At 51.0% G+C, this 26,228-nt stretch overlaps 1 protein-coding gene across 1 annotated transcript in view; it reads right to left on the reverse strand.

Moving 5' to 3' along the window:
- Positions 1-24,504, reverse strand: part of GALNT17 (polypeptide N-acetylgalactosaminyltransferase 17) — a 209,646-nt gene extending 185,142 nt beyond the window's left edge. The window contains exon 1 of the mRNA XM_010409779.3: positions 23,881-24,504. Coding sequence (XP_010408081.1) covers positions 23,881-24,118 — 238 coding nt within the window. The 5' untranslated portion in view covers positions 24,119-24,504. The remainder of the gene's footprint in view (positions 1-23,880) is intronic.
- Between the last annotated feature and the right edge of the window lie 1,724 nt (positions 24,505-26,228).

Raw genomic sequence — 26,228 nt, forward strand, 5'->3', positions numbered from 1 at the left:
CCTCTGTTTGGTCTCCAAAACATTGATTTATTAGAGATCAGCAAAGATGGGAAAGGACATACAAAAGAATTCATTGACTAATATATGAATCTTCTATAATTTATACAAAATCTCTCTGCGTGGTGTCCTGAGGGCCTGGGATCCTTCTGTGCTGCTTTGGCAAACAAACAAGACCCCAATTAACTCTACCAGACACAGAGCACAACACAGCTCCTGCACACCCCCTGGATAAACGCAGACACGGAGCAGCAATCAGCCTCTGGGGGCTCTTCTGACCTCTGAAATGAGGAGGAAATGTTTGATGCCCAGCAACAGGGGAATTATCCCAAGGCTGTGAGGGGCCCTCGGGAATACCTGACTTCCTGCCCTGGACCTGCTTCCATGAGCCAAGCAATTGGTCTGGGAATCTTCCTGGGGGCTGTGTAGGGCAGCACCTGCCCTGCCTGGGGGTTCCATCTGTGTGACCTGAACCCAGACATTCCCCATCCAATGCTCCAGGCTGGGCAGAGTGGCTGGAAATGGGTCTGGTGGGAGGTGCTGGTCAACAGCAGCTGAACATCAGCCCAGGGGTGCCCAGGTGGCCAAAAAGGCCAATGGCACCTGGGCTGTGCCAGGAATAGTGTGGGAGCAGGACCAGGGCAGTGCCTGTCCCCTGTGCTGGCACTGGTGACACCTTGAATCCTGTGTCCAGTCCTGGGCCCCTCAGGACAACACAGACCCTGAGGGGCTGGAGCGTGTCCAGGGCAGGGAAGGGAGCTGGGAAGGGGCTGGAGCCCCAGGAGCGGCTGAGGGAGCTGGGAAAGGGGCTCAGGCTGGAGCAAAGGAGGCTCAGGGGGGACCTTGTGGCTCTGCACAAGTCCCTGACAGGAGGGGGCAGCCGGGGGGGTCGGGCTCTGCTGCCAGGGAACAGGGCCAGGAGGAGAGGGAACAGCCTCAGGCTGGGCCAGGGGAGGCTCAGGGTGGACACTGGAAAAAATTTTTTCACTGAAGGAATTGTAAAGCATTGGAAGGGGCTGCCCTAGAAAATGCCAGTCTCCTTCCCTGGAAGTGTTCAAAACAACACATGGGTGTGGCACTTGAGGACCATGGTGGTGCTCTGGGTTGAGGGCTGGACGTGACGAACTTAAGGCTTTTTTCCAACCTGAACAACTCCATGATTCCAAAGCATTTGAGGGCAAAATCTCCCACATGCAAAACATGCTCTACAAAAGAGCATCCCTTAGTTAAGCTCCTCAAAACAACTCCCTGTAGCTTCTAACACACAACCTGTAGCTTCTAACACACAACCCCTTTGCACACGTTTGCTGTTTCCAGCTGGATCCAAACTGAGCCTGGGATCCACCTTTATGTCAGCCCTGTATCATTCCTGGGATTCCACGGAAGGGCAGCCACGGGGGCTCAGGCAGCACCAGCTGATCCAACACAAGGAGCTCACACTGCGTGAACCCCTCTGCCGCATCCCCCTGCACAGGCTTGGCATTGGCACCTCCAGGCTCTGCCACTCCAAAGGGCTCCCAACAAACTCTCATTACAAATTCACAGCTGCAGCTGACCCCCATTAGGAAGTGGTTTATTAAATTAAAACCTCAGTCCCAGAAAGAGATGTTTGCTTAACAGATGTAAACGATTTGGAGACCTCGTGCTGCAGGGCATGAAATAAAATCAAAGTGTGGCAAAGCCCAGGGAATTAAGCCATAAAGGGGAAGCAGTGGGAGGGATGCAGGGACCTCTTGCCAAAGCGAAGCTGCTTATCACAGGCTTGGTACAGAAAGCTCCCAGAAATGCCACATGTAAACAACAAAAACCTCAGCAATTACCAAGGCATGCTTGGACAACAGGTACTAATGACATTTGAAAATGTAAAAAGCCTGATTTTACAGCCCCTAAGTGAAGATTTGCTTTCTGACAGCTTTCCCCATTTGCTTCTGTACAGAACTGGGTACATCATTTACAATTATAGATTACTGGGCTTTTAAACAAGAAGATTGCATTTTTTTAAACAAGGAGGTTCCAAGATGTTCAAGTGAAACCTACCCCTGCTGACTCCCTCTATCACTGCTGCACACCAGGCTACAGGGCTTGCAAAACCCCAAACTGAACAAAATGGCAACAAATGGCAACAAAACCAGCCAAAAACCCCAAACTGGACAAAAAATCAGACTCCAACCTAAAGAACCAACATGCTCCTTATCACCTCACCTCCAAACCCAGAGAGGATTTTGGACACTGCTGGATCCCACATCTTTCACTTCACTTCCTCTTGGAGGTCTGCATGTTCCAGCTCTCAGTTTTTACACTTCAGGAAGGCTCAGCTGCCTCTGCCCCTTTACCTCCACAGGAGGCACTCAGTTGGTGTCAGTCCCTGCTGCTGGCTCTGGGATCTCTTGGGAACACCAGTCCCAGTGTCTCCTTGGAAGGTCACATGAGCAAGGACCCATCCAGCTGCACAAAGTGCAGTTCAGATTGTTTGAAGGGCAGAAACACCCACCAGGATTTCTTCTCAAAATCCAAACCTGCTTCTCCTCTTGCCCCTAAGAGAGATGTTCTCTCCAATCCCAGTTTCTTCCAGAGTGAAGCCTTTAAAACTGCCCTCCCTTCTTCCAGAGGCCCAGGTGGGTACAGTTGCAGCCTGCACAGCTCAGAGACATCCCAGTGGCTCTGACCCTTTTGAAGTGGCTGCATCCAACCTTTTTCCTTACCAGGATAAGGCATCTAAGTCATTTTGTGTCTCTTTATCCATTCCATGGCTTTGGAAGGTTGTGAACTCTCATCATTATGTACCCAAGGCAAGGCTGAGTGCTCTGGCAGGCAGCAGGGGCTGCAGGCAGCAGTGGTCCAGCCCCAGGGAATTGCAGGAGCTTTACAGGAGCGTCACCGGAGCAAGAGAGAGGGAATCAAAAGGCTCAGTGGTGCAGAAGCTCCATATGCAACAGCACAAATTGTCAGTCCACACGTATTAGGAAAAACATCTAGTTAATTAATCTCCTCAAGAAAAGATGATTTCCAGGGGTTTCCAGGGCCTGGCACTCTCGGAGCTCCACTCCCACAACAGACGGGCGCGGAACACGCTCGGTTTGCACACAAGGGCCCATCTGTTCCATCTCCCACAACTGCATCCAAGAGCTCCACTGGCTGGATCTGCACTGCCACCCCCACGGGAATGGCTTTATCCTATGGCACAGACAAGCATGTCTCACAAAGGACACTGTCATCATCCTGCTCAACTGTTTGTGCTCTTTCCCTCCCTGGAGCTGAGCCCTGCCAGCTTCCCGACTCTGAGGACAGGAACTGGGCATTCAGCAGCAGCTTCATTTGTCCAGTGCCATCCACACGGACCAACTGATAACGGCAATTTAGCTTTCAAAGCCCCAGGCTGAATCCTTGGATTTTATAATCTCACCACAGAGCAGAACAACTGAGCTGGGTGATAGTGAGAAGCAGAGGACCTGCTGACCCACAGCAAGGGTTGAGCTGGGGGGGTTCTCCATCCAGATGTGTGCCAAGCCCTAGGAGAGACCTCGCCAGTGCCTCAGAGTCCAGCTGTGCCATGGAAGCAGCTCCCAGTGTCCCACAGTACCCTGGGTACCTCTGATCCCGGATCACTGTGCTGGCACTGCTGGCTGAGGGCCACAAACACTTGGAAAAGGGCTCCCAGCCACCCAAAGCCATTATCCACAGCAAACTGCCTTCAGCTCCAGGCAAGAGGCTACAATCCTAAATCTAAGGATTTAATCTAAGGATTACCACCTGTTTGAAGACAGCTCTAAAACAACAAAGGATAAACCAGTTTTCACTTCTGATTCTCTTTTTGGCTATTCCCCAGTTCGTACCAATCCCCAAGTCCTGTTTTCAGGACAGCCTTTCCCAGAGTTAATCCTGACATGGGCCAGAGTCCCTTCCTCCCTCTCTCTTCCCAAGGGGCTTTCTGGTGAATTGAAAACATCCTGTTTTGGGAACTGGCAAACGCTGGGTATTTGGGCAATATCCTGCCTTTCCCAACCTCTCCTTTCCCTCACTGCCAGTGAACCTGACAGCTTTTGGACCCTTCTCTGGGCAGGGCAGACACTGCCAGTGTAACAATATTTTGCCTGCAGATGTTTTCGCCCAGTGTAAGCTCATTGCATCCCACCAGGATACTCCTGAATACACAGAGCCACAGAGCTTCCCTGCAGGAATTACTGCTTCCCACTCCATCTCCCTGCTGGCTCTGACAGCCCTGGCAGGTTGACACCAGGCTGACGAGCAGACAGAAGCTGCACCCTGGGAGCAGCATGGGTTATCTCTGCATCCTGGCACATCCATCCTGCTGCTGGGGCTGGCTTGTGCAGAGGCTCTGCTGCCCTGAGAGGGGCTCAGGGTGACACCCTGGCCCTGAGCCTCACCTCACAGCAGGGACTGGGGCCAGCACTGAGGGCAGAGAGACCTCAATGCTGAATCCCACCCTGAGACTCCAGTCATGGACATCAAACACTCCCCTGCACTTTACACCCCTCTAACAGACCACCCAGGGCTATGCCTGAACGACTTCATTGGTATTTCTTAATTCTTTAGTTCTCTAAGTGCTCTGCAAAAATTAGATTTTTAATAGAACCTACTTGTTTTACTATTCAATCAAATGACAAAACGTCTAAGGAAGGCATTGTCTGGTTTGGTCTCCAACAGTTGAGCAGATTAAAGTGAGGTTTTAAAAATATTATATCAAAATAAATCTTTCTGAAAGGAATCATTAAATTCCCCCATAGACAGCACTTGTTTTAATGCCTCAGAACGAGGCTGTAAGAGGTTTTCCATTTCTGTTTGGGTTGTTTACACTCCCCAGCGTCAGGACACGCAGATCTGAAGTGCATCCTATCGACACACACATTAAACATAACTGCTCCCAAAGATAAATCACAGCTTTGCTGGAGTCTGCCATCAGCAACAGAGGCCAGTGTGGGATTGGGAAAGCTGCAAGGATCACTGAGCAGGAGGAAGAGCTGAGGATGGAGATGGGTCGGGGGCAGATCTGCCAAATTCTACCCAGAGAGAGCTCCCAAACTTCCACAAGGTGCACGTTCAGAGAAAAGGGGGGAGATCCCTCTGCAGCCCCACTGACCACTGGTAAAACACATCCTTGGGGGTGCAGGGTCACCCCAGCTCCTAAGATCTCCATAAATCCTGATGGTGACAACATTAATGGCCTCGAGTTCCACAAGTGGCCCAAGGCCGTGTCATTCTGGGCCTGGGTTTCAGAGTTTACTTTGATTTTCTGAGACACTGAGGCTCGACAGACCCTGCCACGCAGCTCAAGGATTTGGAACATCTTCCGGCCCTTCCTTCTGGACAGGAGACATGGTGGGACAAGGAGGACTGAGAAGCACTGGAGCCATTCAGGTTCATTTCTGTGAGACACTGTCCTGTCCATCTGAGCCCTGGAGCCCTTTAAGAGCAGGAATGAACAGAAATTCCTACGTCACTAGCAGGAGTTATGGATACAGGAATGTTTTTGAATTTCCAGCAATTACTGGTGCCATTTTGCCAACACCTGGCCCAAGTATCCCCCCCCTTTCCCACCCAGACTGCTGGGTGCAGCCCTGGGCAGCTCCAGGTAAAACCAAACAGAGAGAGAGAGAAAAAAAAATGTAGCAACACAAAGCAAGAGGATAGCAAAGATTTTAAAAATGCTTTTTTAGATGAGGAATGAAATAAAGTGGGACTCTCCACCCTGGCAGAAAGGCAGATGAGCTCAGAGGACAGGAGAACTCTGCAAAGCTGAATGGAATAAAAGCAAAAAAAGCAAGATACAGCTCCTCATTGCACCTGGGGAGGTGTTCACACATTTTCACAGAATCCCAGAATAGCTGGGGTTGGAAGGGACCTCTGGAAATCACCCAGTCCAAACCCCTGCCAAGGCAGGGTCACCCAGAGCAGGTGACACAGGGACACATCCAGGTGGGCTTGGGATGTCTCCAGGGAGGGAGACTCCATGACCTCCCTGGGCAGCTGTTCCAGGGCTCTGCCACCCTCCATGGAAAGTTCTTCATCCTGTTGAGGTTTCCTCTCTGCATTGAGTCAATAAACTTATTTTTTATAAATGTTACTTCAAGCAGGCCACAGATTTCCTCTAGACTTCGCAGATTTGCTGTTCTCAGTGAAGGATGGAAGCCTAAAAGAGCTGAGTTCTGACTCAGAGAAACAGAAATGTTATTAAAAAGCAACAGGGGACAGTAATTGCACAGAACAAAGTTGTTACAGGAGCACTGATGCCCCGAGGTGGCTGTGAACATGCTTTTTTCACCTACTCGTCGGTGCTTAATTTTTAACTTAGTTCCCAGATCCTGCCAAATTCCTGACGGGCTTTGTTAACTCAGCAGATGGCTCCAGTGAAACCCAGCTACCCACAGGGCAGGCGCTTCCAGGCAGAGACAACCAGACACGCTGCTCTTAATAAATATTTGTCCCTCTGCAGGGTAGGCAAAGAAAACTTCTTAGTGCCTTGTCTGCCTCAATGAACAAATCTTCATCTCTTCATAAACACGATCAGCTCAGACCAGACTGTCCCAGCCAGCAGCTCCAACCAACAGCCTGGACATTCAGGACATCACACTGGACATGCAGGAGTGTCCAGCAGTTCTGGGCCTGTGAAAGCTCACATCATCCCAGCTTCATGCAATGCCTGAGCTTCACCAACTCTGGACATAGAAATTATTTTGCAGGTGATGCAAGTGGAGCTGAGTCACAAACCCAGGAAGCAGCGCTGGCAGGGCACAGCCAGCCCTCAGCCACTGAGAGAAGGGTGGTCACAAACCCACTGGGGCAGGAACATCAGCTCTTAGGGTACAAATGATGCATTTCCATGGCTGGTGTGACCATGGTCACTCTGGTCCAGATGCACATCTGTGTCCCTGCCCACGGGACACTGGGCATTGGAAGGGGCTGCCCAGAGAGGTGGTGGAGTCACCATCCCTGAAGTGTTTAATGAAGCGTGGATGTGGCACTCAGTGCCGTGGTCTGGGTGACAAGGTGGTGTCAGGTCATAGGTTGGACTCAATGATCTCCAAGGTCTTTTCCAACCTGGCCAGTTCTGTGATTCTGTGACCCCAGGGCTGAGGGGCTTTAAGTCCCTTTGGCCCCAAAGCCCCCTGTGATGACTCTGGGACAAACTGACTTCACCCCAAGGACAAGGACCAGGGACAGCACTCTGTTCTGCAGAGGCAGGTCCCCCACTGGGGTGGCACCCAGCCAGACACAGGTTATTACTAAGAGAGCCCATTTTAAAGAGAACAGGCCACAAACCCCACACCCACCCAGGCAGTGTTCACTGATGGCACACACGTGACTCCATGCATCACCTGGCTGCCAAACCAGGAGTGTGCAAAATCAGGAGCAAACACATCTCACCAGCCACCTGCTGCTCCAAGCCATCCCCTGCGGCATCCCCGGATCCCCAGAGCCCCTTGGCAATTCCCCACAGGGACGTTCCCGTGCTCTGAACGTGACCCCCAAGACCCCAAAGCGAGGCACCCCCTCCTCCTCATTTAAGTGAGGCAACCACGCAGGTTTCCCACAACGTGAAGCCAAGATGAGCGTTCCCCAAAGCCCTGTGTGAATGGTGCCACTCCCCAGTGCCCAACGCCAGGCTGGGCACACACAGGAGATCCTTGTAGGACATGGCATTTGCTCAGCTCCACGTTCCCCACCACTGGCAGCTGAGTGTCAGGAGAGGGCTCAGCCAGGGGAGCTGACGCAGACTCTTGGAGATTATATAAATAAATAAAGAGCCCACTCCCAGCCCCGCTCACTCTCCCTCTCCCTTTAAGTAGGTCACTCTGCCTGCTATGGAAATCAGCTCATCTTCAAAGCAGGTTTGTTCGTCTCCTTATCTCCTCAATGTAAGGAAAGTGCAGAGCATTGTCAGAGCAAAGGGTGATTTCAGACTAATTTGATTCACTTCTGTCACGGGTATAAATATGAAAGTGTCCACACTTGTCAGAAAAACCAACTTGAGACACAGACATGAAGGACAGCTGGAAGGTGGCTGCCCTACAGGTGGTTCTGCTTGTGGCCTGCAGCTATGTGTCCCTGACAGGTAACACAATGCAAACGGAATACAAAGGCTCCTCGTGACCTAGCAAGGGGAAGAAAGAAGAAAGAAAAATCTCTTGAATTAGACTGAAAAAGCTCAGGGGACTCACATGAGAGAAGCCCAGCTTACATCAGTTTCAGCCTGAAAATTAGACCCTACCTTTTTATTTCGTTAGCCTAGCAAAGAGCATTCCAATTCGTCCTGGCAATTAATGAAGCTCAGGAGCAAAGCCTGATCCTAACCCTGCTGAAATCCCTGGAAAGAGCAGAGCTTACACCTGCAATGATGAAACCAGAGTCGCTTGGGTTTTCCGAACCTCCCACATGAAGGGATGCAGGCAGGGCCCGCCCACTCCTCAGAAAAATTTACAGGTTGGGCTGCAGGGTTTTAAACCCTGCCAGTGGTTCCACAGAATCCTGGAATGGTTTGGGTTGGAAAGGGACCTTAAAGCCCACCCAGTGCCACCCCTGCCATGGGCAGGGACACCTCCCACTGTCCCAGGCTGCTCCCAGCCCCAATGTCCAGCCTGGCCTTGGGCACTGCCAGGGATCCAGGGGCAGCCACAGCCCCTGCCCAGGGAACAATTCCTGCCCAATATCCCATCCAGCCCTGCCCTCTGGCACTGGGAAGCCATTCCCTGGGTCCTGTCCCTCCATGCCTTGTCCCCAGTCCCTCTCCAGCTCTCCTGGAGCCCCTTTAGGCTCTGGAAGGGGCTCTGAGCTCTTCCTGGAGCCTTCTCCTCTCCAGGTGAACACCCCCAGCTCTCCCAGCCTGGCTCCACACAACAGGCAATACTGAAGGAATAAAGGAATTCCTGAGCTGTGCCCATGCACTCACAGAACACGTTCCTGCTGCTCCCAGTTCCAGCCCTGGTCACTGGACAGGTGACAAGGGACACCTGGGGAGCCGAGCTCTGCCCCAAGGCCAGGCACCCCGGGCTGCTCCCACCCAGCTCCTTTTGGGAAGCTCTGGGAGCGTGGCAGGATCGAGTGTGCAGAGTGCAGGGAATGCACAGAAGGCAGGAAAAGGAATCCCAGGGCTCACAGGAGGCAAGTACTGGAAAGGTTTTGTGTAGCAACATCTAAAAAACGAGTCAAAGAAAATGAACCACAAAAATTTCATTATTACTTCAATGCCCCTATCAGCAATTTTGTTTTAAAAAGTAAACTAAAAATCAGCATTTTAAAACTGAAGTAAAAAGGAAGTTCCTTAGACTGGAAAAGCTTTTGCTTTATGCACCTCTGAAGATAATCGCCTGTACAAGCTCCTGACACAGCACGAGCAAACTTCTCCTGACTCCCAATTGTGCAGCTTCAGCCTGTTCTTTTGCTCCATTGATCCAGGCAGAAGACTCCTGGATCAGCTTTTTTTCCCCCCTCCCCAACTTCTTGAATTTCAACTCCGAAGGCTTTAAGCCGAGGCTCAGCGTGGAGGTGTGGGAAATGCCAAGGAAGGAGCAGGTGAGAAAGGGGAAGTCTCTCTTCTTTTTTAATACTTTTGGGAGACAGAGTGAGGGGCTGCAGGTTGGATTCTGCCTCCAAGAGCAGCAACATTTTGCCTTCTAGACTGCAGAGAGGGAGCCTGGAGCTGAAAGCAGCAGGAAATGAGCTCAGTTTAAGGTACCCACAGCAGGTGTGAGCAGGACCACACCCAATGCCCAGCACCAGGACCTGCAGCACATCCTACCCCTGGCATCACAGCCCTTTCTGCCAAGTCAAGGAATTCTTTCACAGGATGTCAAGTGGAGAGAGTGTATTCCAAGTTTTCACTCACACTCGAGCTTCCTTAAGAGTTTAAGGTTTTAGTTGAAGACTCGAGTCCACCCAGCCCCAAAGCTCTGCCCTGGGCCATGCTCATGAGCTGTGTTACTGCCTGGGCACACCTGCCAAACACTAAATAAAAAAAACCCATAATTGCAGTATGCCTGGAGGCTTCTGAATGTGGAAAGAGCATGATTAATATTAATAAGTGTGATTTCATAGTAGGCAGAAGTACAGAAAATAGACAGCACTGTGCCTTAAACCCTAGAATCAACTGGGATTTTGGCAGCACATGCTGGAGAAGACAGTAGCAGCTGTCAAGTCACAGCTGGAGTTGCCTCTGGTGAAGGTGATTGAGAAATGGGATTAAGGAAAAAAACAACACAACAAGTAAAATTCAAGGTAAAATAACAGGCAGAGGGAACAGACGGCTGAGCTAACAGGCCTGCCTTGCTCGCACAGCAACCCAACAGTTCCAAGTCGCACATTTCCCTTTTTCCTTCAAGCATAGCCCCAGCCTAACTCACACTTTACAAGCTGTTTTTTAACCACTTCTCTGGCATTCTCAGCTCTGTTCTGCAGGGAGGTCACTCACACAAAAAGGCTGTGCTGGGGTGACCCTGGCTGGGCACCACCAAGCCCCTCTGTCACTGCCCTGGGCAGGGGACAGAGGACACAGGGAAAGGCTCTGCGTGGGATAAGGGCAGGGAGAGATCCCTCAGCAGGTGCTGCCATGGGCAAACAGGCTCAGCTGGGGGAAATCAGTTCCATTTCTTGCCCATCAAATCAGAGCAGGAAACTGAGAAATAAACCCAGATCTTCAAACCCTTCTCCACACCCCTCCCTTCTTCCCAGGCTCCACTTCACTCCGGATTTGTTCTCCCTCCTCCCCCTCAGAGGCTCAGGGGATGGGAACGGGGCTCTGCTCAGTCCATCACGCGTTGTCTCTGCTGCTCCTTCCTCCACAGGCCTTGGACTCCTCCCACTCTGCCCCTGCTCCAGCCTGGGGTCCCTCCCAGGGCAGATTCTCCAGGAACTGCTCCAGTGTGGTTCCCTTTATCCATGGGGTCAGTCCTTCAGGAGCTGCCCCAGTGTGAGTCCCTTTATCCATGGGGTCAGTCCTTCAGGAACTGCCCCAGTGTGAGTCCCTTTATCCATGGGGTCAGTCCTTCAGGAGCTGCCCCAGTGTGGGTCCCTTTATCCATGGGGTCAGTCCTTCAGGAACTGCTCCAGGGATCCCTTTATCCATGGGGTCAGTCCTTCAGGAACTGCTCCAGGGATCCCTTTATCCATGGGGTCAGTCCTTCAGGAACTGCTCCAGGGATCCCTTTATCCATGGGGTCAGTCCTTCAGGAGCTGCCCCAGTGTGGATCCCTTTCCATGGGGTCACGAGTCCTTCCAGCACATCTGCTCCAGTGTGGGCTCGTCTCTCCACAGGATCACAGGCCCTGCCAGGACCCTGCTCCAGCAGGGGCTTCCCACGGGATCAGAGCCTCTTCAGACCCCCCTGCTCTGCCCTGGGCTCCTCCAGGGACTGCAGGTGGATCTCTGCTCCCCCATGGATCCCCCTGGGAGCCCCATGGAGCCGGCTGCTGTTGGCTCCTTGGACATGGGGGAAGCTTCCAGCAGCCTCCCCAATACCAAAACCTGGTGACACAAACCCCACACAAAGGTCAGTGTCCTCACAACACCTGCGGGGCCCTAAATGAGATCACCTGGTCCCATCCCACTGTCCCCTGGAGCAGCAAAATGGGCCATGAACAAACCACTCTACTCTTTTCATTCCCACAGGCTCCTTGAGGAGCTGCTGCCCAGGCTGTGACCTCTCAGTCAGCCACATTTCTGCTATTATAAAATTGCCAGAAAATCCTAATGATTAAAAAAACCCAAACAAACAGAGCAGTAAGTCCCAAATCACAAAGGGCCCCACAGCAGCCGCCCCTGGACACACCCTCGCTGACTCACAGGAGTTTATACCACGAAACAATGCTCACAGACACTTCCCGTGTTCTCCAGCACTGCTGCTCCTCTGCCACATCTATTTTTGCTTCCACCGGGGGTCTGGACATCAAAAACCTCCTAATAAAGAACAATCTGAGGTGAGCTCTTCATGCTAGCCTCCAAAAATCACCAATAATACACAATACTTCCTTAAAGCAAAAAGTCACTAGCTTGAAACTAAAACAGCAGCAGCATTTAAAACACCTACTACAAATGCAAACTGCTTCGGAACATCATAATTAGTAAATGGCAAATATTAGGAGTTATGGGAATAGAGATCGTTAAAGCAGACTTTAATCGCCCAGCATCTCTTCCCTTCCGTGTGAAAATCCAGTCAGCACACACTTGCAGCATTAAACCCACATTAAGAAACAAACTGCTTCATTTCTGGAGTTGTAAAAACAAAGGTTAAATATCTGCTTCAGCACAAACCCTGTAATTTTTCCACAGCAACTGTATTGTTTTGCTTTGCACAGCTAATAATACCTGCCCTGCTTTGCACCCACTCATCTCCTGAGCGAGGCTCACGCTGGAATCACCAAACCAGAACAAACATCCAAGGACTACATTTGCCATTAAGGCTTCTGGAAGTACCTCTCCTTTCAGTTATACTTCATTTATATAGAGTAGCAAGTTGAAAATACACTTTTTTTTTTGCAGAGAGCCCTTTTCTCACTATTTGTAACAAAACAAGCAGCTGCACAGCATTCAAATACTCCTGGAGCAATCCAGAGATGCCCCCAGGGCTGCTGCTCCTTGCCTGGACACCCTGTCCCGTCCCCTGCCACCTCTCTCCCTGTCAATTCCGAAGGTCCCCACCCATCTCAGCCTCCTCATCTCCCCCCTTCTCTGCTCCCATGGTTTCTCAGCCCTATTTTTTTTGAGCTGCCAGTTCAACCACTCCACTCATTTTCCCTTTTTAGCCTCTTTTGTCCCTCCGTGGGGACAATGGTACCTGTTCTTGGTACATGGAACAGGGAATGGGCACGACCCCAAGGCTGCCAGAGCTCCAGGAGGGTTTGGACAGCGCTGCCAGGGATGCCCAGGGTGGGATTGTTGGGATGTTTGTGCAGGGCCAGGAGTTGGACTGGATGATCCTTGAGGATCCCTTCCAGCTCAGGACATTCTGTGATTCTTCTCACACATCACTTCCAGAAACATCTGGACCAGTTTGATGGAATTGAAGATAAACATGAACTTAACACTACCTGACCATCTCAGTCTAATGGGAAAAATTATAAACAAATTAAAGCAGTTTCTCATGCTGGAAAAGTCTGGGCAGCCTCAGAATAAAACACTACCAGAGGTGTCTCCACCCAGGTCTGCAGCTTTGGAGTGGATTTCGATATCCAAATCCAATTTCTTTGGAATTTCTGGAATTGGAGCTGGGTGTTTCTGGATATGCAGAGCTGGACATTGAAGGGAATTCCAGGATTTTCCAAACAGCTGCACAAAGAGCATAAATTATGCTGAAGGCCTCCAATGGGGATGTGATGTCCAAGTTTTATTCCTCCCTGTTCTCTGTCCCCACCGCAGCCTGGCAGGCAGCTCTAATCTGCAAGGCCTGGTGCTGCTCTCGATCGAACACACAGCATCAGTAGGAAGGGAAATTTGTGGAAGGAACATAGCATTAATTAGTACTTGGAAGTTGAGCAACTTACTAGGAAAAGACTGATAAAAGTGTAAAGTCCCATTTTACTGCCTAGCCCCTTTCATGACTGTCAGAACAGCAGTTAAACTCCCCCAGAAAGTCATTATTGATTCAGAGCTTGATCCAAAGGCAACTCAAGTCAATATGACCCGACCCTGCAACACCTCCCATGTCAGACACTGCAAGAGGCCCGAGCTACCTCCAGACACTCCTGAGGGCAGGTTTGGGAGGTGTCTGCACGTCCCTAAATCACCTGCATGATGCACCTCACTCACTGTCCCCTCCTAACACAGCACTGAGCAAACAGCCCCACGTCTGAACCATCCCTCTTCGTGCCAGAGAGTGCAGCTCCCCCATCCCATGGGGTAAACCAATCATTTATTTCTCCAGAGACTGAAGGTTTGTTCCTGACCTCTACCTGAGGGGCCTGAAAACCAGACAGCCAGGGTCCACCCTGCCACTTCATCCACAGAGCCCCTGCCCCACCAGCAGCACCTGCTCCTCCAAAGTGACACCTCTGCTTCCCCCAGCTTCCCACAGCCAGGGTCCCTCTGTGTGTCCCTTTATTAATTAGTTTATTAATTGCTGGGGTGTCCTGTGCAGGGCCAGGAGTTGGGCTGGGTGGTCCCTGTGGGCCCCTTCCAGCTCAGGATATTCTCTGATTCTATTAGTTCATTTTCTAACATATCTCCCCTTCAACCTAATCAACATGCAATTAATACAGATTTAAACCAACTGGAGTTTGAAATCCAAAAGTGACAGGGAATTAACACAACTTTAGGTCTAATTCTCCCTCCTCCCAATCTTCTGCCTCACTCTATTGCATGATTTATATTGTTAAGTGGTTTGGGAACAGCCCGTTTCTCACTGGTTTAGAGAACCAAGTATCAGGGACAGGAACCAGTCAGGGCCACTGGGCAAGGTCACAGCCTAAGGGAGGGGGGATCACTTCATCCAGGGCCATTCCAGCCCTTGGGTATGGATGCCCAGCAATTGCCCTGCACAGGAGGCAGAACTGCTGCCCTGGGCAGGGCCCAGCCCTGAACAGGCTGCCCAGGGAGGGGCTGGAGTCTCCCTCAGCGGGGATATTGCAGAGCCCTCTGGGCACAATCCTGTGCCCTGTGCTCTGGGATGGCCCTGCCTGAGCAGGGAGGTGGCACCAGGGACCCTCTGGGGTCCCACAGCCTGATCCACTCTGTGGGATTCCCCAAGGAGGAAGAAGCAAGCCCAGCATCTCTCCTGCCTTGCTTTTTCTGTTCCCACCTCTCTGATGCCAGTTCCAAGGATCCTCAAATAACCAAAATTTGTCTGCAAGGTTTTCTTTGTTCTCATATCATTCCCCACATAAAAACCTCATCTCTTCCCATCCTTGAGACATCCCTTCAGTAATACATAAGGGAACATAAATCCTGAACTTACATATTTTTTCTAATACTACTATGTGTGACTGGTGGAGCATCACACAAAACATCAGAGTTAAAACTGAGCCCTGAGCCTTTCCTGCTGGATCTTGCTGCCCTCAGCAGTGACACCAGTCCCCTCTGATGACAAGAACAGCAACTTCCAGCAGACTGGAATCCCACATTAGGGTTTTGGGCTACACTTAGCAAAGGGAAAGGCACGACATGGTTTACACCAGGGTAATGGTTATTACTCTTATTGTCTTGTCAGAGCAAATAGGGAAAACTGAAATAAAATCCAGCAGAACAGGGGGTTTATGTTCCCAGATATTTAAAGCATTCAGCGTTCCAGCCCACCTCACTGAATGCAGCAAATACTAAAAACACACAAAGGTCAACAAAAATTATTTAAAATCCAATAATGGAATATAAGTGAGCTTTAAAATTCATTAAATGGCTTTTCACTTTTTTATTCTCCTCCTCTGCTTCGTGTTTGTCAAGTGTGATCAAGCAACTGCTTTGGAAGAATTAGTAGTAATTTGGTGCAAACGTGAGTGCCCTCATGATTTCATTTAAAGTGTAATATAGGCAAAGACCCAGAAAGGAATTCTTATCTTAAAATTAACCTCTCACTTTACCTTTATGCTCTGAGAACAGGCACAACCACGGTGGGCCACTACCCTACCCAAAATAGTGCATGAGCTCATGAAGATTAAAACTAAGGTAAAGTCAATTCTGAACCAGCAGGTAAGAAGCTTTGCTCGGCTCTCTGAGGCTCGAGGAAACAGCCAGAGTAACTCGGCTGGGGCACTGCTGGTGTCTGTTAATCCACTGCTGATTTCTCTCTTGTAGTGCTTTTCTGCTTTCTGTGTCTCAGCAGCACTTGGACACACCAAGGAACAGCAATTTGGATTCCAGTGCCCACAACACAGAAAGGCCCTGCTGTTCCATAGAGGAGATGGGAGCAAAGGAAGCCCGGTATCCCATTTGGGTGCTGGGGAACAGAGTCAGAGGGATTAAGGATGCTCAGAGGCAGCACATGGCACAGCTCAGCCCTTCCCAGCCTGAGCCTTCCCCTTCCAGAGCCAGGGAACTGCTGGGGGCACTCACACCTCAAACCACAGGAAGAGACCCAAGACCAAATGGCTTTAAACTGCCAGAGGGCAGGGATGGATGGGATATTGGGAAGGAATTCTTCACTCTCACCCTGGCACAGGGTGCCCAGAGCAGCTGGGGCTGCCCCTGGATCCCTGGCAGTGGCCAAGGCCAGGCTGGACATTGGGACTGGGAGCAGCCTGGGACAGTGGGAGGTGTCCCTGCCACAGCAGGGATGGAATGGGATGGGCTTTAAGATCCCTTTCCAACCCAACCCATTCTGTGATTCTAAGTCATTTCCACTTGCACATAGCTGAGGGTACTAAAGGGGAGAGGGACCAAGGCCTCCCCTTCCCTCCTTCCTTCCCGAGCATCCCATGCTGACACATCACACCGCTGGTTTCTCTGCACTGGAATTAAGTTCCCATGTGCACCATGGCACACCAGCTGTGAGGGAAGATGTGCTGACTGACTGCGTGTGACACAGCCCCAGAGCTCCAGAGCTCTCTCATTTTCCCTGCCAGCAGGAAGAATGGTGCTCCTGCACACCAGCCTGGGTCGCAGAGCCCAGGGAGATCCCTATTTTTAACACATCCATTAAAGCAGAGTTCTCAGATTACTCCCCCAGCAGAGCCAGTGATGCTGTCGGTGTTTCCTGTTCCAGGGCAGAACAAGTGCTGGGACATGGCAGACAGCCCTTGGCATCGCTCTCTCGGGTATCAGGGATCAGAATGAATCCCAGGGAGGAGCCCCTGGGAGGGCAGGATCACAGCAACGGGGATTCATTACACAGCGAGTGCCGAGTATCAGATTTTAAAAAGGAAAACACAAACTCTGGTTTTTATCCAACTCACCAGGAATTTTATTCCTTTTTCAGGCAACTTTGCATCCCCCCAGGGACCCGAGCAGCAGAGCCCTGAGCTGCACCCTGAGCAGGCTGTGATGGCTCAGCACAGCCCTCTCCTCACACAGTTTTACGTCTCATTGCATCATTCCTGCATTATTTTTAGATAACCGTCAGGGGATGTCAGAATGTGGGTCGATAGCTATTAGATTTATAGGCAGAAATAGCAAGGCTTGTAACTATAAGGTGTAAAGCACTCAACAATTTCTAGAACAAATCTGACCGTGGGGACTGGGGGCTGGAAAATACAGTTGCTTGTACTCCCAGAACTGTTTAGGAAAAATAATCTCCGTGCTGCTCGGATCCATTTCTGGAGTTGAATCACTGCTGTTGACTCACAGGAGGGTCAATACCCCGAGTATTCAGCTTGAACAGCCCTTTGCAGACTTTGATAAGGACACCTTACCAAAAATAAGCCTCTCTTTTAAATTTAATCTATCAACATGCAGAATGCCCTCAGCTACATCCCGTGGCTCAGGCGTGTCTGGAGGAGCTGGAAGCTGGCAGCCTGCCAGCAACATCTGGAACAGATGTTCCATTTTAGGCAAAGATTAGTGGTGTGAATCACAAAATCAGTAAAGCCTCCTTAGGTACCTGAGAAGGCTCATTTCCCTCTGCTGTTGTGCCCTGTTAACAGGTGGGTTTCTCACAGGCTGCATTTTCTGATCAGCAACACTCGTGCTCTCTGCCAGGAGAGGGTAAGGAGGGAGGATGGTGGCCTGGAATGGACCAGAAGATTCTCCAGAATCCAAGCACATGGACAGCACATGCCTAAAGCCAACTTCATCCGTCAATCCTGCCTGGTGAAGAGGGGAGATCTCCAAGACAGCAAGCACAGGATTGCTCCTCAGCAATTCCTGCTGCCCTACAAAGGCCTCAGGGTATCCAGGATGCTTTGGGAGCCCAGCAGGGGAGACCTCCACCCAGGCAGAGTCCTGCCTTCTGGAATGGCAGCTGGAAGCCTGTAGGCACTGAAACATCTCTAGATGTGCCTGCTTCTCCAAATACATCCAATTCTCTCCCTGGAGACACAATAGGACACGGCTGATCCAGACTGAGGCTTGCAAACACCACTGTTATTCACATAATTACAGCACCTCTGTAGGTGTTTTGTATCCTTGGGGAGATATTTCTCACAGCTGCACAACTGAACAGGCAGTGTAAATCTAATGTACCTGTGTGAATTCTGCCAGCCAGGTAAGCTTCTGTTCTCCATTCAGGGAGACCTGAATTAATATGCAAAACTAAAACACCACTGTTGTCACTGTGTTCTGGTCACTGCTGTTGCAGCCCATGAACCCTGTGTTGTCTCTGCACGACAAATGCATTACTGGCTTATTACTCATTCGTTGTCAATGACAGGGAATATTTGGATCATGATGCCAAACAACCATCAAACCCCCAAATTATCTATCAGTTCCTTGTCAGATGGGTTGCAAACTAAATGTCACATTCATGTCTGAGCTTCCAGATGCTTCTAAATGTCTATCTTAGCCTCATCTTTTAACTCTGTTATTTCTCTAAGAAGTATTTCCTTTATTCATTCCTTGATCGGTATCAAACCCAGTTCTCAGGAACCTGCTAGGAATAATTTACAGGCAGCAGCTCTCAGGTGCCTTGAGCCTGTGCAGACCTCTCTCCTGCTGTGAGGAAGTTTAGGCTAAGAACTTCTAAAAGCAGGTACTGAATGCATAATTTGCATTATTCCTACTAGGGAATACGGCAACCAAACCTGTTGGGTACATCCTAAACATTAAAGTGGCAGTTTTCATCAAGTTGCTATATAATATGTAAAGGCCATACAACATAATACAGTTATTTTCTACTTCAGAAACATCCTGGGAGTGGGATAGACAGGCAAGCACCATCCCAGCTGCTCTGTGACAACCATCAGTTAACACAGCAGCCACATCCCCATCCTTTATCACTTATCTCCACATCACCATTTCTTATATCAAAGGATTTCACCCACCAAGGCTCTGCTCCTATGAAGAACTGTTTTAGTTCAGTAACATCATTAAAGTTTGGGCCCTTCTGCCTACAAACAGCTTTTCCCTGCTCTCAGTTATTTACACTTAGTTATTTATCTTAATCAGGGGATTTCTTAGCATTTAAGTTAATATATTACCTACCTGTTAAAACCTTAATATTACCAGACTGTGGGTGTAGTGCTAGTACACTCTCCTAAATGCTGATAAAACCACTTTTAATCTGACTTATTTACATATATAATTTCTATACTCAGTGGTTAGCTAAGTTTGTAATGTGTTTGGAGGATGATAAGTGTTAGAGAAGATAAGCATTATCTTATCCTTATGGGAAGCAATTCCACGTATCTCCAAAGTGTTTTAAGTTAATTAAGTGCCACTTTACAAGGATAGCAACACCGTGCTGAGGGCTGTGGTTCAGTGTCAGTTCCATGTCCATATGCAACCCTCCCAAAGTTAATTTCCTAATTGGATAAGCAGATGAGAGCAGAGCCAGACACACAGGAGGCTGCTGGCATGTGCTTGGCCGTACCTCAGCACATTCACATTATTCCATGTGCAAAAGCACAGATGCAGGCTGCCTTAAAAAATGAACACAGGCTTATTTCACCCCCAAGGAATGTAAAGTTCCTCTTCAACATTTAACATTTGGTAAAAGCAGCAGTTTAACCTGTGCATTTCTTTAGCATGGGGGAAGAAGCCCTCTCTGCTCACCCCTTTTCTGGCCAGCTTCACTTCAGCACTCCTTCATCACTTCTCTCTCTTTTACAGCAATTTACAAAGAGCTGTAATTCTCCCTGATCTTATACATCAAGTTGGACGGGGCTTGGAGCACCCTGGGATAGTGGAAGGTATCCCTGCCCCTGGCAGAGGGCTGGAACTGGGTGGTCTTTAGGGTCCCTTCCAACCCAAACCATTTTCTGATTCTATGATCTGTTGAGAGACTCTAAAATAAAATGTAACAGAAGAGCTCTGGATGAGTCAGCAGTGCCCTTCTGTTCTCTGTCTTACCAGTATTTAGCTTGAAGTTCAGACTTTTTGTACTATTTTCCCTCACTACTCAGGTAGATGCCACATCATCCCTGTGTCATTGGCTTCCAGGCAGCTGAGCACTTACTGGAGTCTGCTGCTGCTGTGAACCCACCACTATCCACCAGCATCCAAAGCCCTAGGGAGGGAGCTTGTGGCCTTTGCACTGCTCAGAGGCTTTAATCCAAGAGCCAGACCTCTGCTGGACACAGAGCTGGAAGGTGGCTGCCTGGGAGGTTCCTCAGGTCCCCAGTGAGCAGCACAAGTAACCTGCTCACATCTTTTCCAGGTGCTCAGCTATGGCCGGTACAGGGGATGGCTCCCCACACCCAAAACCAGGGTTTATTTAGTGCTCTCTCCCCCCTGCACCCCCTATTTTCCAGTGGCAGCACCATTTACTGACCCACCCTACTGAGAGGGTCTCACAGTACCTCTGGACACTGGACACAAACACCAGCTGTCCTCAAGCCATGTCACTCACCCTACAGCCACTGTGATGTTAAAGCTTGGCCCACCTTTGCTCTCTCAAAGTCTTATAAATGCCCAATTCCTCAAATTCCTCATGGTCATCACTGAGTCATACATACATTAGCCTCAGAAGAATGGCATTAGCTAATGGGAAGACTTTGCCCAGCACTGCCCAGGAAGCAGCACACGGCTCCTGAAAATGCTGAATGCTCCCTTCTGAGTCTCTGCTCCCTGCAGCTCCTCACCTGGTCACATAGCACAGAAACCCCCTCTTTGTAAGCACAGAGACAAACTGAAAAGTTCATTTGTGCAAATCTCCGTGACGTTGAAATAATCTGGATCACAATTTGTGCTTATGTAAATGTCAGCACACAAAAAACCAGGCTTGGATCAGAAAGACAAGTTGTAGTTAACACCCAGAGTAAAATACACACATTCCTTTCTGACCTTCATTAGCTTTCTCTGGACATCTGCTGGACAAAAGAATTCCATCCATAGCAGTGACTGCAGAAATTACAAATCCTCTGAACTCCCAGATCACTGCCTGCACATACAAAGCCCTCCATTCCAAAGGGTGCCCTCATACCTCTCTGTGTGGGAGCCATCAGTTAGAGACCAGCAAAGAGCAAACCCCACACAACCTGTGCAACGAGTTAAAGGGCTTTCAGAAATGAACAGAGCAAATGTACAGATTGAGCCACGTTTGGGACAGCTCTCCTTGCCCAGAGAGGAGTAAGAGGGAGCCTGGTGTTATTTCCAGAGTGGCATGGCAGAGAAACGTCATTCAGACACTACGATTGTGTCAAATCCCTCCTTTCCCAGCGCCAAGGCAGTGTTGTTTAGGTGTTTTCATGGCTGACCTTTACAGAGATAAATAAATACACAGACATAAAACATGAGGGCTGCTGTACCACCGAGAGCTGTTATTTCCAATCTGCTTTATACTACATGACTCACAAACCAAACCCACAGCAACGGTACGATCAGATTGCTCATTTCATCTGTACAGAATGGAGCTTTTGAAGAGATTCAGGTTTTTAAAGATGGCTTCAACTCCCACTGAAATCCAGCCAAGTCCTATAATGCAGAAGAAATCCATAGCTGGCTGCACCCAGACTGGGTTGTAGTTTCTCTCTTTGGCCAAACACTTCCCAATGCTCTGTGAGGTGCAGGCTTTCCACATGCCACCCTACGAGATACTTTATTCCACGATTTTGTAGCTGCTAAACCACAGGTCAGAAACATGACCTTTTAGAACCAAATGAAACATGACCTTTTAGAACCAAAAGAGAAATCTCTCAGTGGGTCGTGCAAGGAGCTTGGCCCAGAGCTGAGGAGGGCTTTATGAGGCACCAGCACAAAACTACCCACGTGAAAATCAAGGAGAAGTGGTGAGCTCCTATTTGCACACTTCCAGCAGACAGGAGATTTTAGAGGTGCTCCTCAACTGCCCAGGATGAATGCTGATCAAGGCACAGAAAATTCCTGGAGGGGAAGCCAACCCAGCTGCTCCTCATCCTCAGTCCCTGGGACTGTCCCAGTGCCCCTGACGGCTTCCTTTCAGTGCTGGTGGGTGGTGGTGGGGTTCACCTGGCCCCCCACATCTTGCTGTAAACCCGAGCCCTGCTGAAGCACGGCTCACAGCCACCCCTCAGAGCACTGAGCACACTGAGCTTCTCTCAAAAGCACATGTACCAAATATACACTTGACCCAAAGTTACATAAGCACCGTGCCAGAGCTATTTTTCAGCCAGACTGATCAGCGCTGCTATAAATCACCCCAGGATGCAGAGGCCAGACAAGATGTCACATTTATGTGCTCAGCTTTCTGCCTGCCCTGAGAAAACGTTTGTGATATGCCAACATATCTATTCCCTCTCTGCCTCCCCTGGTGTGTAGGTGCATGACTGCTGCTCAGCACTGAGCAGGCTCCAGCACAGCGCTCCCCGTGCCCACAGCAGCCTGGGGACAGCACTGAGCTGTCCGTGCCCCTGCAGCGCGTCTCAGCAGCCCCGGCCAGCGCCAAGAGCAGCCCCCAGGGCAGGGCAGGGAGCCCACGTTAACCTCCACAGAAGGGCAATAACCGATAACCTCAGCTCACCCTGTGTGTGTGCAGGGATAGCAGACTGCTGCATGATCCCTTGTCCTATCCTAGTCCAACGCCCTGGTGTAAGGGTCCTATCCTGAGCTGCAGTTACTGCCCAAATAACTGCCTAAATCCTCCTGGAAACTTATGCCCTAGCAGGATCCAGGAGCAGGCAATTTCACAGTGTGACTGCAAATAACATTCAACTTTCTACCTTATTCCTTGTTATTCTTACGCTTCACCTCTGTTTATCACCCAGCAGTGCTGCTTCAACATCTCGTGGTGCCAGGCACAGGCAGGACAGGTTTCTCACACGAGTGTATAAAGTAGGAATATCAATAACACTTTCCTCCTCAGCTGAGTGCTCCAGTGCTGTCCCCAAAGCCACTGCCTGAGCCAAGTGCTCCAGGAAAGCCACGCTGCATCCCTGCACCTGCCTCTCCTCCTGGTGCAAAGGGACACCAGCTACAGCCCAGGTTCAGCACAGAGACACAGCACACACCAGCTCTTGGTTCAGCACAGCACAGAATGGGGCATGAGCTCCATATTCCAAACTCAGAGAGGGAATCACACTGACACTGCCAGAAACACCAACTCTGCTCATTCCGACACACAGAAACTCGCAGGCATTAAAACTACGGCGATTGGAAGCAATAAGCAAGACCCTGGATTGAAATTGCACCCCCAGTTGTGAATCTGTGGGGAACAACTTTTAAAAAATCAGCTTCCACAGTGAGTGTTTTAATTAGATACCTCACCTAGATTTTCTTACATCTCTACAACGTGTTTCTCTATCCTGCACAGCATCTCTAAAACTCCCTTTCCACATCTCAGAGCTACTGAACCTGGTGAGATTTTAATAGAAATCCCTTTTCTGTGCTATAAAGAGAAGCATTACTTGAGATTTTAATTAGCAGTTGTCAGTGCTGAGCCATAGGAAATACTGAATAGTTTGCTTAACTTCTTAGAGAAAGTGCTTTTGCTTTCTGACCTTCTGCACTCAAATGATGCAACACACTTGAGCCATTAAAAACTCCTTTCCAAACCCAGCTCTGTAGGAGTAAAAGCCATTCCCTCGATCGATACACACTGTGCTGCTCCAACCCGTGTTCGCCCACTGCACACCCGGCTTGTTTGATGCAGAAATCGTGCCACTGTCATTTTCTGACCGCCGCTGTAAATCTGAAAGGCAGCATTCTGTTATTACCATTTCCCTCCATCCTGTGCAAGGTACCCCGGGCTTTAAACACACACGGAACTTGGAAATCAGATGCTAAATCGATTCAGTGCGTCAAGAGCCCGTTTGCACAACAACAGAAAGGAGAGCAGGGGTCCGTCATGCAAACTTCAGGCAAGGCGGGCACCTGCTCCGAGCCTCGGTTCACCACCGACCCTACCCCAAAGACATTAAAGAGCAGGAGAACTACTCCTACCATTCAGCTGCCTGTAGACAATGTCTTCTAGGAGCGAGAGCCTCTTCAGCACTGCATCCTGGATGGAGCTGATGCCGTGGGCTGTCAAGTTGGCCACTTCTGCCCTGGGATGGATGTCATGGAAGGAGTCGCTGCTCTTGGTCGTGATGGGTCTGCACTTGGCCAGGAAGAGGACGAAGCCAGCCACGGCGATCAGGTTTAACACCAGCAGGACTTTGACTCTCCTCAAAGAAGCCATCAAACTTCCCGAGGGGCCCCGCCAGCCGCCGCGCTGCCGGCAGGGCTATGGGAGCGGGCAGGCGGCCGCCCGCCGCTGCGCGCACATCGCGGGGAGCGCGTCCCGGCCGGCCGGGCTGGCCGCACGACCGCGGCGGCGAGCGGAGCGGGAGGGCTGGCGAGCAGCGGCACCGCTCGCCCAGGCGCGGCAAGCCCGCCCCGGACTACGGCCCCGCAAAGGAGGCGCGGCCGGGGCCGCCCGCCCCGCTCCGCCCGCCGCGCTGCCGCCGCCGCAACTTCATGCCCCGCGCAGGGCGGCCGCGCCGGGGCTGCGGGGCGGCCGCGGGGCCGAGGAGCCCTGCGGGGCCGAGGAGCCCTGCGGCAGCAGCGGCGGCAGCGCCGGCTCCAGCGCCGACCCCCGCCCGCCTCCCGCCTCCGCCGGCCCGCGGGGCCGCTGCTGCGCGGCGCGGGCCGGGCCGGCGCCCCCTGCGCGGGCGGAGCGGGGCCGGGGCCGGGGCGGGCGGGGGCGCGGGGCGCCCGCCCCTCACGGCGCCGGGGAGGGGGCGGCGGAGCGGCCGCGGCGGAGCCCCCGCCCCGCGCAGGGCCGGCGGCTGCGGCAGAGCCCCCGCGCAGCGCCCGCGCCTGCGGAGAGCGGCCCGGCCGCCGCCACAGCCCGGCACGGAGGCCCGAGCGCGGCGCGGGGGCCCGGGGGCCGCGGCGGGGCCGAGCGGGCAGCGCGGCCGGCATCGCTCCCGCCGGCCCTGCGGGGTGCGGAGCGCCGGGGCCGTGCGGGGGATGCGGAGTGCCGGGGTGCCGGGGCCGTGTCGGGATGCGCAGTGCGGGGTGCGGAGCCTGGGCTGCCAGGGCCGTGCGGGGATGAGGAGCGCGGGCTGCGGGGTGCCGGGGACCGGGGCCGTGCGGGGATGCGGCCGCGGGGCTGTAACGGGGGGAGATGGGGCCGCTCGCGGTAACGCGGTCGGGCTGCTCGGTGTCACAGAAAGTTTGAGCCCCCCGGGCCGGTGCGTGGCCCTCTCGTGGATACTGCTCCCCCCGTTCCCGGATGGAAGCTTTGTGCTCTCCCTCGGAACCCTGGCTTTCCCGACCCCGGCACGGAATGACAAAGAAAGCTTCCCCAGGCTCCCCAGGCCTTCCGAGCCGGAGCGAGGGAATGACTTCAGAGCTGTCACCACTCTCCTTAGTAAGGATCGTCAGTACCTCAAACCCTGACATGAGGTAAAGTGATAAACATCATAAACTACAATTCACATCCAACGTTTTAATGGCAGAAAGCTGAATCCTCTCATGAGAGCACAGCCACTACTGAACAACCCCAGTAACCCCCCTCTTCCGAGCTTTATCCATGTGCCACAGTTAACCCTGCCTTTCAGAAAGATGGCACCAACACGGATTAGAAATTCAAACAACCTTGAGTCATTGTATCCTACAAGGCAACTTTTCAAAAGGTAAGAATAACCCCTCTCACCTTCAAGCCATAATTAAAAAAAAAAAAAAAAAGAGAAACAAAAAAATCAATGCCATGGAAACAAACCTAAAATTGCCTTGGAGGATTTGGAGTTTTAATTTTGTCCTAGCTGTACATGAAGTCTTTTATGGCTTCTGTGTTCAGACCCAGGATCCTGCTACAAACCTGGAGAAGAGACAGGCACATAACTCATAGTCAGACCCTAAAATACTGTGGTCAGTCCAGCAGGTTCATTATTCTGCTAAGACGGTGAAAATGTGAATGATGTGCGTGACATAAAGCTAGAAGTACCTCAGAAATTGCTGAAATCCAGCTTTTGGCAGGCACTGAGGGGAAGCTGGTTTGGGGGTTCTACAGGGGTGTTTTGGCACATGATAAACAGAAGGTTTGTTTCCAAAGCTGACAACTGAGATTTTTCTTCTCTATAAATAAAAGCACTTTTTATTAAACAAATAAACAAACACCACCCCAACTTGGCAGAGTAGTTTACCAAAAAGGGAAACCACATGGCCTCAACTGCCAGGAGCAGAAATACTTGTGCAAGCAGAAAAGTACCTGCTGCTTATTCTGAAGCAGTCTGGGATAAAGACTCATTCCCGTTGTCCTTCACTACCACTGCTCCCACTGAAGTCAGGCTGGTGCATTACAC

The sequence above is a fragment of the Corvus cornix genome, chromosome 19, assembly GCF_000738735.6.
Source record: "Corvus cornix cornix isolate S_Up_H32 chromosome 19, ASM73873v5, whole genome shotgun sequence".
NCBI lineage: Eukaryota > Metazoa > Chordata > Aves > Passeriformes > Corvidae > Corvus > Corvus cornix.